This window comes from Periophthalmus magnuspinnatus, chromosome 7, assembly GCF_009829125.3.
Source record: "Periophthalmus magnuspinnatus isolate fPerMag1 chromosome 7, fPerMag1.2.pri, whole genome shotgun sequence".
NCBI classification, from domain to species: Eukaryota; Metazoa; Chordata; class Actinopteri; order Gobiiformes; family Gobiidae; genus Periophthalmus; species Periophthalmus magnuspinnatus.
In genome coordinates this window covers 31,150,860-31,163,734 of record NC_047132.1, presented here as the reverse complement: position 1 = coordinate 31,163,734, position 12,875 = coordinate 31,150,860, and the positions used below count along the sequence as shown (strand labels likewise).

Sequence of the window (12,875 nt, the reverse complement as noted above, 5' to 3'; positions counted from 1 at the left end):
TTCTCAAGTGGGCTCTTTTTTTGCTCTAATCCTTGTCTATAAACTCATTTCTGTTGCTTTAAAGTGTATTTTTTTCATGTTTTATTGTGTGCCAAAATCCTGTTTAGTGGGAGTCTGTTACAAGGACAAAGAGAGTGGAGCAAACAAGATAAGGGCAGAGACCAGAAATCAGCTAAACACGTTAACCCTTTAATTTAAATGTGTTTTTTTACTGCAAAAAAAAAGGGTTTTTTATTTCCAATTCAATGAAACGTTGAAGTGAAACAGGACAAAAATAGAAAACAGATGGTTGACTTTAGGGCTAATCTAAAGTCACATCACGCCGTCACATGGTTTGGGTGCTTCCAGTTTGCAGACGACTCCAGATAAAACAGATATAATAACACAAACATAAGATTCTGTGTTTATGAATGAGCGATATTGACAAAAATATTTATCTAAATGTTTTTTTGTGCACTCTTCCTGTTGATAATATTCATTTGATGCTGTGTAAATCAAGAGAAATCTGTTAATACATGAAGTTAAATGTATTTGAGTTTTAATATCAGACTTACACACATTTTGTCTTTATTATTATTTAGTTTACAAGCTATTTTTTTTTTTTAAATTGCAGTTTTATTTAATATTAACAATATAAGCGACAGTGGTGGAAAAAGTATTCAATTTTTGTCAGTAAAAGTACAGATACAGAGCAAAAAACTACTCAAGTAAAAGTAAAAGTATGACATGAAAAAATCTAGAAAATTATCTGTTTAAAAATGTACTTAAAGAGTAAAAAGTAAAAGTATTTTGTGCAGGTTTTGAGTCATATAAAACTTCAAATGTGGTGATTTTTATAAAGATTTGAGCTGGATTTTGTTCAACAGAAACAATTTAATCAGTCGTTTTACCAAAACTATGAGTAAAAATGTGGTGAAGTAAAAGTAAAAAGTATTTGAACTAAGACCAAATGCAGTGATGGGATGTAACAAAGTAAAAGTGATAAAGTACTGTACTGAAGTAGAATTTTTAGGTGTCTATACTTAAGAAGTAGTGGACACTTTTTACTTTTACTTCACTACATTTGAGAGCAGTATCTGTACTTTCTACTACATTTTTGAACAGAACTGAAAAGTAAAAGTATTTTTGTGATAGTTTGAGACCTGTTGAAAAGTCGGAGGGTTTATTTTTCATAATTTGAGCAAAACAAAAATATCCAAATAAAAACAGCTGGAGAAAAAAAAGCGACTGATTCAGTTGTTTCTGTTGAACAAAACTCAGCTCAAATCTTCATCAAAATCACCACATTTGAAATTTTATATGACTCAAAATCTGCATCAAATACTTTAAATTTTTACTCTTTAAGTACACTTTTAAACAGGTAATTTTATACTTTTACTTTTATTTTTTCATGTGATACTTTTACTTTTACTTGAGTGTTTTTTTGCTCATAGTTTCATAAAAAAAACTAAAAAAAACTAAAACTAAAACTAAAATATACAAATAAAAACAGCTGGAAAGAAAGACTGATTCAATTGTTTTTAGCGAGGAAACATCAGCACAAACCTTAATCAAAATGTTTAAAATCTACTAAAGTAAATTACAGATACTGACAGTGTGTACTTTAGTGCAGTACTTTGAACCGGTATTTAAATTTCGCAATCCTTTGACACTTGCTGATGCTTTATAATCTTTGCTTTCCTACACTTATATGTTATATTTTATCTTCCAGGCAGCATGAAGCGTCTAAAGACTCTCGTCCTCGTGTTGTCCCTTTATCTGGATGTGTCCTACGCCCAGAGAGACTGCACCGGCGTGGACTGTCCCGTTTTACGCCACTGTATCGAGACTAGATTAGAGACGGGAGCCTGCTGCCCCACCTGCGCACAGAGGGGCTGCACCTGCGAGGGTTATCAGTACTACGACTGCGTCCGGGCGGGCTTCCGACAGGGGAAAGTCCCAGAAGGAGAGTCTTACCTCGTAGATTACGGAAGTACAGAATGCTCTTGTCCCAACGGAGGAGGGAACATCAGCTGCCGTTTTATCCCTTGTCCCGCAATCCCCCCGAACTGCGTCGACGTCCTGATGCCCCAAGACGGATGCCCCCAGTGCGGTCGCGTTGGCTGCGTCCACGGAAACAAAAAATACGACGCGGGGCATTCGTTCCAGATCGAAAGCTGTCAAGTTTGTCACTGTCCGAACGAAGGAGGGAGTCCGATGTGCTCTATCGTCCCGGGTTGCGTCAAGGAAAACAATGGCGCTTTGAGAGACGTTAGTCAGACGAAACGCCGCGAATCTGCGTCCAATTTTGGAAACACACTACCTTTGTACAAGCCAGGCCCACCCAGTTTTGGCACCGGCGGTTCTGACTACGCATTGGCACATCCAACGTCTTCCACTCAAAACCTGGAACGACCGCCGGAATCTACTACATTACCACCGACTCGCCGAGAATCAACCTCCAATTCGGATGACGAGCGGAGACGTGAACTCGAGCAGACACATGGCAGGCCCAATCCGGAGCAAAGCGGCCAGGGAAAAGTATCACGTAACATAAATCCGACGGTTAGCGAGGCCCACAAAGAGTCACTTCAAACGGGCCAAACCTCACAAGGGAAGACCGCGGCGAGCCACAGACCGCAGCAGCACGGCGCAGACAGAACGTCAAGACACAACGGCGAAAGGAACAACTCCACACGCGCGAGTAAGGCGAGCAGGAACGCCGCCAAAAACACGAAACACAGCCAGAACAGACACCAATCTGTCAAGAACCAAGAGCAAGAGGAAAGGCCCTATCCCGCAATACAGTTCAGCCCCACCAGCAAGGCTCCCGTCCGGATGAGTGACTTTGGAGAGCAGCCGAAAAGACTGGCCCAGACGCTTCATAACGCTGAGGATGGAGAAGGTAAGATCTGAGCGTAGACCGTGTAAAGAGAGTGTGACGTCGACGATTAGCAACGGCGTCAATCAAACCTGTTGCTAACGGGAAAGAAGGCGTCTGATTTGTCTGTTATTAATGTTCATGTCTTGATTTACGGACAAAATAGTGAAATAAAAACATCAGGATCATGCAGAGCGGGTTAATACGAACATTTAAGACCAGAATGACGAGTTTTACAGCAGCAGTTACAGAGAGAAGCGATAGTTTTTCAATAGAAAGTGAATTGGAGCCGGAAGTGCGCCCATGATCACTTCCTATCTGGAACGTGGCGGCTAGCAGGTTAGCTACGACCATTTGTATATAGAGCAGAGGTGTCAAACACATTTTCACCGAGGGCCACATCAGCAAAATGGCTGACCTCAAATGGCCAGATGTAGAATAAATGGAGCTACATTTTTAACTAATTAATTAACTGTTTCTGTATTTATTGCTTATTCAAGTTACAAATATTCCATATAAATTTGCCTAGATGTAAAAATATGTCTGTGTAACTGTGTATCTCCTGATAAAATGACATTTTAAGACTATCAGACCTTTTAATTTACCCTGTCGAGGGCCACATTTGGCACGCGGGCCTTGAGTTTGACACATGTGATATAAAGTCTACGGTTTACATCCTAATCGTTTTTTAACAGATTGCAATGAGTGTTTTATCGCTACGAAGGCAAGGTCCCGTTGTTTTTGTGTTACATCTTGGTAATTAAACATTTTATTCCAAGAAATGCACCAAAAAAAATGTCTCTGTAAGAAGTGGAATTAAAATGTTAGTCTTAAAATGCGGCTAATACGTTAAAAGTTAAATTGGGTAAGGGAAGAAAGCAAGATTATTCAAATTCAAAATGCAAACGTGACTGAAATCATAAAATACTTCTACATCAGAATCGTGAATCACACACATGATCACTTTCTATTTGGTGTGCGACGGCTAGCATGTTAGCTATGTCCATTTATATAAACAGTCTACGGACAAAACACAAGTGAACGACTGAAATATACCTGAAAATACCTCATGTTTTTCTTTTATTCCAACAAACATTTGACCTGGGTTCATTAAAATAATAAAATACGTCATCCAAAATCGGTATCCTGGTTTGAACTTTACCTGAGCCTCTAAACCAGGAGTCTCAAACTCACAGCCCGGGGGCAAATTGCGGCCCGCGAGACGATATTTTGTGGCCCGCAGGACGATATGAAAGTTTAATGTTAGCGTGGCGTTACCATGTTGCGCACGTGTCACTCGCGCTGTGTTCTCCCGTCACAAAAGAGTCAACAAATAACGACGTATAACCATGAAATCCACAAGAATTGTCGTATTTTTTCATGTATTTTGAAAACAGCGATGACGTTTGAGCAGATTTTAACTTATGTGTTAAGCTTTTTTTTTGCTCAGCCTCACCCAGACTCCGCCTCCTGCGACCCCCAGATAATTTGAGTTTGAGACGCGTGATCTAGACCCTCCACGTTGACCGTTCGTTCCACCGACTCATGTAAAAATAACCGAAAAAAATGTTCATATCTTAATTTATAGACACAATAGCGAAACAAATTAATAGAGCGGGTTAAAGCGGACATTTTAAGACCAAAATGACGAGTCTGACAGCAGCAGTTACGGAGCGAGAAGTGACAGTTTTTCAATAGAAAGTGAATTGAAGCCAGAGTTGATGCAGCTGGAATCGCGCCCTTGCCCACGCCGCGGCTAGCACGTTAGCTATGTCCATTTATATAAACAGTCTATGGTTCTGACGTGTGATTTCTGCTGAAAACAGATCTAAAAACCGACCGTTGTACGTGTACGAACTGACAGATTTAGTCACATCCTGTCTTCGCTGGAAAAATGTCAAAATTATACATCCAGGAAACACAATCGCCCGTTGTGTTCTGTTTTCCCTAGATAGGATTTATTTATCTTGTTCAGAAAAAGCTCTATATTTAGTTTTAGTAATTGTCAGTTTCCCTAATGGTTTATAAACGGTGGAAAGTCGTAACAGTGACGCTCGTATATCCAACGAGAACTGAGGAATTAACAGTTATTTTTCTTTATGACGGCTCCGCTCAAACCTTTGTCCTTTATAGGTAAATTAATCAGGTATAAAATCGTATATTTCCGTGACTGAAAGGCTGCTACGGACGACAGAAATCTTAATTGGATCATAAATTCTTTATTTTTACGGCACAATGGGACAGTTGGAGTCTTTAATTTAATTATTTCATGGATTCCAGGCATTTGAACTAAGGCCAAAAGGCAGTGGTGGAGCGTAACCAAGTAAAAGTAGTAAAGTATTGTAGTTAAGTAGGGTTTTTAGGTATTTGTACTTTACTTAAGTACATTTTACAGTGGGTACTTTTACTTTTTACTGCATTTGAGAGCAGTATCTGTACTTTCTATTCCACATTTTTTAATTAGACTGAAAAGTATTTATTGATTTATTTATTTATTATTTATTTATTTATATTTATTTATTCATTTGTTATTATTATTATTGTTATTATTATTATTATTATTATTTATTTATTATTATTATTATTTATTTATTTATTTATTTATTTATTTTTTCCTTTTTTTTTAGGACCTGCTGTAAAGTCTGAGGTTTTATTTTTAACACGTTCATGATTTGAGCAAAACAAAAATATACAAATAAAAACAGCTAAAAAAAATCAATTGTTTCTCTTGAACAAAACTCAGCTCAAATTTTTATCAAAATCACCACATTTGAAGTTTTATAAGACTCAAAATCTGCACGAAATACTTTTACTTTTTACTCTTGAAGTACATTTTTAAACAGGTCATTTTATAGATTTTTTCATGTGATACTTTTACTTTTACTTGAGTTTTTTTTTTGCTTGTGTGTCTGTACTTTTAGTCAGAAAATGGAGTACTTCTTCCACCGCTGTCGGTTATATTGTTTATAATTAAATAAAACTGCAATTTAAAAAACAAAACGTGGCTATAAAGTAAATAATAGTAAGACATAATGTGAATAAGTCTGAAATTATGCACCAAATACTTTGTCTTTTTACTCTTTAAGTACGTCTTTAAACAGGTACTTAAATACTTTTACTGAAGTAGATTTTTTTCATGTGATATTTTTACTTTTACTTGAGTATTTTCTGCTCCTGTATCTGTACTTTTACTTAAGTAACATCATTGAGTACTTCATCCAGCACTGACTAAATGTTACTATAAGAGAATTTACTATTAATTTGTGATAAAAAATTACATCTTTGTGGCTTTGAGCATCGAGTATTTCTTTTGAGAAATTAAACAAGTAACAACGTTGTACTTTTATGTATTTATACCATCACTGAAGTAAAAGTGCAGTTATTTCAGTGCTGGATGAAGTACTCAATGTTGTTACTTAAGTAAAAATACAGATACAGAGGTAAAAAGTTACTCAAGTGAAAGTAAAACATGTACTTAAGTAGAAGTAATAAAGTACCTGTTTAAATATGTACTTAAAGAGTAAAAAGTATTTCACACAATCCCTCAAATCATATGAAAAGTACTTTTTACTTTTTAGTCCTGTTCAAAAATGTAGTGAAGTAGAAAGTACAGATACTACTATCCACTGTAAAATGTACTTAAATACATAAAAATTCCACTTTACTACTTTTACTTCGTCACCTTCCTCCACTGTTACTAACATGACTAAAGTATTACAACACGCAGTAACTTCTACTTCCCAAAAATCAAAACTATGTCACAAGTTTTACTGTTAAGAAGGATTTAAAAATAACCAGCTTTTCCTCTTTTTAGATACTAGTTTTAAGATGATCAAGAAAAAATACTCAGAAATAAACCACAAAAAAAAACCAAAAAAAAAAGGCAAATTTGGTTTCACTTTTATAATCCTTTGCGTGATTCTGGTAGTATTTTTAGCGGCGCGCGGTCGTCCATCCAGAGGTGTGGCGTTAACGCACTTTACGGCTCTATACGACCGCTGTTGAAACGTGTCGGATCTGCGGCTGTCGGCACCTGGCCTCCGTAGGTATGTGGAGTGTGTACTGTGGAGTACTCGAAGTAAAGAGCCAAGAGCTGCCTGTCAAAGTCATTACTACTACAAAGAGCGACTATAAAAAAGACCTGATGGACAAACTGTTTTCTTTTGCTGTTCGCACATTTGAAGATGGAATGTTACGGCCCTGGACCAGTCTGGAAAAATGTGGAGAACAGATATTTTTCAAAGTAAAATCACTCTCTGACATACGTGACTGTTGTTTTGGGGAAGTTAAAACCCCCTCACCACACACTTTATACCACATGTGTCAAACTCAAGGCCCGGGGGCTAAATGCGGCCCGCCACGTCATTTTATGTGGCCCGCGAGAAGATATTTTAAAATGACAGTCATGCCTTTCAATTTAAGTCTATGCTGCTTTAATGTGTGCACTGACAATAAACTAATGAGATTTTCCCAGCAAGTGGAACTGAGAAATATTTGCAAATGATCATCACAAAATGTTCACGAAGAGGAAAATTGTCGGCGTGGAAGGAAGTTGGAAGAAAGGAAAGTGAAGGTGAATACAAGTTTGTGCTTTGAGGAGAAAAACCTGTATGTTTTTTGTGTTATGAGGCGGAGTCGGTACAATCTACGTCGACATTTTGACACCAAACACGGAGCTAAGTGTGAAAAAGTGAGTCTGCAAGAAAAACAACTAATTGTCCAATAATTAAAAGGCTGTAAAAGGACGAATTTGAAGCAGAGCTGAAGGTCTGTGAGGAGGTGTGTCCCGACCAGATACACACTTTTAAAAATGTCAGTTTATTACAGAAACCGTTATTTAACAAGTAAGTTATTTATTTTACATGACATTCGGTTGCATTTAGTGACATTTATCCTGCCGTACAGTTACATCTGGCCCTTGATGGCGGCCATTTTGCTGATGTGGCCTCTGATTTATACACTTTTCTCACATTTTTCTCTTGTTTTACTCAACACAAGTTCAAACCTTCGTAGGCGCCAGCAAAATCTCATGAAAATTAAGTACAAAGATTTACATTGTTCTACATCAGTAATTTTGTTTTCAAGTAGCCTGTTTGTTTCTGTTTTCCACTTCCTGTTGTTGTACTTTTAATGTCCAACAGTAATTCAAAATCATTACAACTTTATTTCTCTGCTAAACTGCTAAATTCTTGCATATCACCATTAGTACTTTGCTTTGTTAGAGTTATAGGCAGTTTAAATATATAATTGCTTCTTTTACAGTTGGAAAATACATAATTACAGTGGTCCCTCGTTTATCGCGGGGGTTACGTTTTAAAAAATAACCCGCAATAGTAGTAGTAGCTTTATTTTTTACATTATTCTCTATGTTTTTGTCTGTCAAGCCCCTCACCACACACTTTATACACTTTTCTCACACAGGCGTTAACATTTTCTCACATTTCTCTCTCGTTTAAACTCTCTCAAAGTTCAAACCTTCGTAGGCGTCTTTGTCGGTGCAGAACGTTTCATCGACATTGTGGGTTTTTGTCGGGGAGAAAACAAATTGCAAACGTACAGCACTTCAGAGTCACACTGAGATCCAACGTTTATGTAAATTTGTCTGAACACATTCTGTACTGTCCATCGACTCCGTTTTACCCTCACGCAATTTAACTTGGTGCATTTTGAGGCTAATCCATTAATTCCAGTTCTTACTTCTTTGTCTGTTTCTGGGAATAAAATGTTTAATTATCACGATGTAAATACCAAAATAATGGGCGCTTGTCTTAGTGACGATAAAACGCTCGTTGTAGTCCATTAAAAAAGTGCTTAGGATGTAAACGTAGACTGTAGATACAAATGGACATAGCTAACCTGCTAGCCGACACGTTCCAAATAGGAAGTGAGCGTAGGTGCACCATCGGCTCAACTGACTCTGGCTCCAATTCACTTTCTATTGAAAAACTGCTGTTGTCAGACTCGTCATTTTGGTCTTAAATGTTCGTATTAACCCGCGCTACATGATGCTGCCGTTTTTAATTTCACTATTGTGTCCGTAAGTCAAGATATGAACGGTACAAACAGACAAATCATGCGCCTTCTTTTCCCAAAGGTTTCTCTCGCTATCCTTAGCAACAGGTTTGATTGACAGCGTTGCTAAGGGCCCGCTCCCTGCTAAACCAGTGATGCGAGCGAGAAGGGGCGTTACCTTCAACAGCCTCCTTCTGGATTGGCTGTTTGGTTGCTACGATACTCACTCAGCTCCAAATTGTCCGCTATAACCGTTAGCGTCGATTAGCTTCTTTTGACTGGAGCCGAATGCTGTCACTTAGTCCACTTTTTTACACTTTTTTTTATGCTTTGTCCCTGGTCGCCGCAAACTTACCCATTTCCACCCGCTGTCCGCTCATATTTCCGTCGATATTTGTATTAGTAACTTTATTATTTTCCGTCACAAACCCGCGTTGGCGAGGAGCGGTCCCGTCACGATAAACTCATTCTGAAGGACGAAGTGTCTTGCCCCGGGACACGGCGTTTATCTGATTCCACCTGCGCTCCAGCCACTGTTTTAAAAGTGCGCTTGTTTCCACGGAGATGTTATTGCTCTACCTGGAATGTTCCACACTGTATAGAGGAGGTGTAGAGTTTACGCAGACGACGTCACGCACTTTGGAGCTTTATTACCGAGCGTGAGTGTGACTGTCAGTGGTGAGTAATGACATTTTCTCCCTGTAAAATCTCAAAATTCAGCGAAAATGTGACAGAGCTGCTACAGTTTAAGAAGAAATATAAACGTCTACAACTGTGAGCGATGTTTAGTTTGTACCTGGCAACTCAAATAAAATAAAAAACATCAAGTAGAACGCTAAAAAAGCAGTTAAAATGAAGTCACTGCATAAAAAACCATGGACTAAACCAGGGCTAAACCAGGATTAAACATGGACTAAACATGGACTAAACATGGACTAAACATGGACTAAACATGGACTAAACCAGGGCTAAACCAGGGCTAAACCAGGACTAAACCAGGACTAAACATGGACTAAACATGGACTAAACCAGGACTAAACATGGACTAAACATGGACTAAACATGGACTAAACATGGACTAAACCAGGACTAAACATGGACTAAACATGGACTAAACATGGACTAAACATGGACTAAACATGGACTAAACCAGGACTAAACATGGACTAAACCAGGACTAAACCAGGACTAAACCAGGGCTAAACCAGGACTAAACATAGATTAAATATGGATTAAACATGGACTAAACATGGACTAAACCAGGACTAAATATGGACTAAACATGGACTAAACCAGGACTAAACATGGACTAAATATGGACTAAACCAGGACTAAACCAGGACTAAACATGGACTAAACCAGGACTAAACCAGGACTAAACATGGACTAAATATGGACTAAACCAGGACTAAACATGGACTAAACATGGACTAAACCAGGACTAAACATGGACTAAACCAGGACTAAACATGGACTAAACCAGGGCTAAACCAGGACTAAACCAGGACTAAACCAGGACTAAACCAGGAATAAACCAGGACTAAACATGGACTAAACCAGGACTAAACCAGGATTAAACATGGACTAAACATGGACTAAACATGGACTAAGCATGGACTAAACATGGACTAAACCAGGGCTAAACCAGGGCTAAACCAGGACTAAACCAGGACTAAACATGGACTAAACATGGACTAAACCAGGACTAAACATGGACTAAACATGGACTAAACATGGACTAAACATGGACTAAACCAGGACTAAACATGGACTAAACATGGACTAAACATGGACTAAACATGGACTAAACATGGACTAAACCAGGACTAAACATGGACTAAACATGGACTAAACCAGGACTAAACCAGGGCTAAACCAGGACTAAACATAGATTAAATATGGATTAAACATGGACTAAACATGGACTAAACCAGGACTAAATATGGACTAAACATGGACTAAACCAGGACTAAACATGGACTAAATATGGACTAAACCAGGACTAAACCAGGACTAAACATGGACTAAACCAGGACTAAACCAGGACTAAACATGGACTAAATATGGACTAAACCAGGACTAAACATGGACTAAACATGGACTAAACCAGGACTAAACATGGACTAAACCAGGACTAAACATGGACTAAACCAGGGCTAAACCAGGACTAAACCAGGACTAAACCAGGACTAAACCAGGAATAAACCAGGACTAAACATGGACTAAACCAGGACTAAACATGGACTAAACATGGACTAAACCAGGACTAAACATGGACTAAACCAGGAATAAACCAGGACTAAACATGGACTAAACCAGGACTAAACCAGGACTAAACATGGACTAAACCAGGACTAAACATGGACTAAACCAGGACTTAACCAGGACTAAACCAGGACTAAACCAGGACTAAACATGGACTAAACCAGGACTAAACCAGGACTAAACCTGGACTAAACCAGGACTAAACCAGGACTAAACATGGAACTAGACCTGGAGTTGTGTTTTGTTTCATTCACATTCATCTCCAAACCTCAAAACACTCTGTTCCACCTTGTGATGTCATGACGTGGTAGTTTTCAAGTTAACAGCTCCTTTTTACCTTTTAGTTCAGTAGAGATCGGTAGCCTAATTCCAGATCTTAAATGATCCAAATGATTCTTTAAATGAAGGTGTGTGGAGTTTAAAAACACAGCGAAGCACTTCCTGTATCACCACACGATGACATCACAAGGTGGAACAGAGTGGGGTGTTTTTTTGTCAGTTTGAGACAAAAACTCAGCGTAAATATGCACTGTTTACGTGTTAAAACATGCGTAAATGACACAAAACACAACTCCAGGTCTGTTTGTGACGAGGAAACGACATTATATCTCAAATAAATCTGAAAACGGCGCAGTACGGGCCCTTTAAGTTTAGCAAATAACTGCAGTAAACAAGGCCGGGTTTGTGTTCTGCTGTTCCCATCTCTCTCTCTCTGAAGTCTCGACTCCGACTAACTCCGTGTAATGGTTCATCGGCGAAGGTCAGCGCCCCCAGGAAACCCGCCCCCCCCCAGACATTACAAGTCACACAGAGGGAATAACAATCCGCTCGGAGTTTTTTTTTTCTTTTTTTAATCAATGCTCTTTGTTATTGGACTCAAAACATTCGAAGGTGCAGCCGCGAAGAACTAAACATAAACTGTATTTAAAGGGGAACACAACCCGAGATAAATGTTTTGGTTTTTTGTCGTGCGTTAAAGCCGACGCGCGCGGAGGGGGAGGGGCTGTTCGTTTGGAGTCGGGGGTTGGATTTCATGGGCTGTACCTGTTAGTGCCATAATGCCGCGGTGATGAATGGGAGCTCTGTTGTGGCGCGATGGGCAGACGCTGGTCACTGCTCGCTGATTACCCATACTCCCCTCTGCCTGCGGGTCCCAGAGCGTTCGCCGAAATGACATTAACCTCTGAGGCTCGAGCTGCGGTTTGTGAAACAGTGGATAGATTTGAGTGTTTTGGGTCAGTTAGTCCAAAGGGAAAGGTTGCGTTCAGCCAAATTTATGTAAACGTTTGATCGCGGTGTGACTCTTAAGTGCTGTATGTTTGTTTTCTCTGAGGTTCTAAATGGGGGTGATGTGGGGATAGTGGGGAACTTGTTAATATTTTTCTATACCACAATAAGATTTGAGCTGTAGAAGGACTAAACCAGGACTAAACCAGGATTAAACTAGGACTAAGCCAGGATTAAACTAGGACTAAACCAGGACTGAACATGGACTAAGACAGGACTAAATGAGGACTAAATCAAGACTAAACCAGGACTAAACCAGGACTAAGCCAGGATTAAACCAGGACTAAACCAGGACTAAACCAGGACTAAACCAGGATTAAACTAGGACTAAGCCAGGATTAAACTAGGACTAAACCAGGACTGAACATGGACTAAGACAGGACTAAATGAGGACTAAATCAAGACTAAATCAGGACTAAACCAGGACTAAACCAGGACTAAGCCAGGATTA

The 12,875-nt window shown here is 38.9% G+C and overlaps 2 protein-coding genes across 2 annotated transcripts in view; one reads left to right on the top strand and one right to left on the bottom strand.

The window, feature by feature from the left end:
- The window catches only part of LOC117373874 (protein Wnt-7a), a 219,650-nt gene that overhangs the window by 57,286 nt on the left and 149,489 nt on the right, over positions 1–12,875 (bottom strand). The gene's annotated exons all lie outside the window — the stretch shown is intronic.
- Positions 1–12,875, top strand: part of LOC117373066 (fibulin-2-like) — a 78,952-nt gene that overhangs the window by 723 nt on the left and 65,354 nt on the right. The window contains exon 2 of the mRNA XM_055223023.1: positions 1,712–2,884. Within this exon, the coding sequence (XP_055078998.1) occupies positions 1,717–2,884 (1,168 nt within the window). The 5' untranslated portion in view covers positions 1,712–1,716. The remainder of the gene's footprint in view (positions 1–1,711; positions 2,885–12,875) is intronic.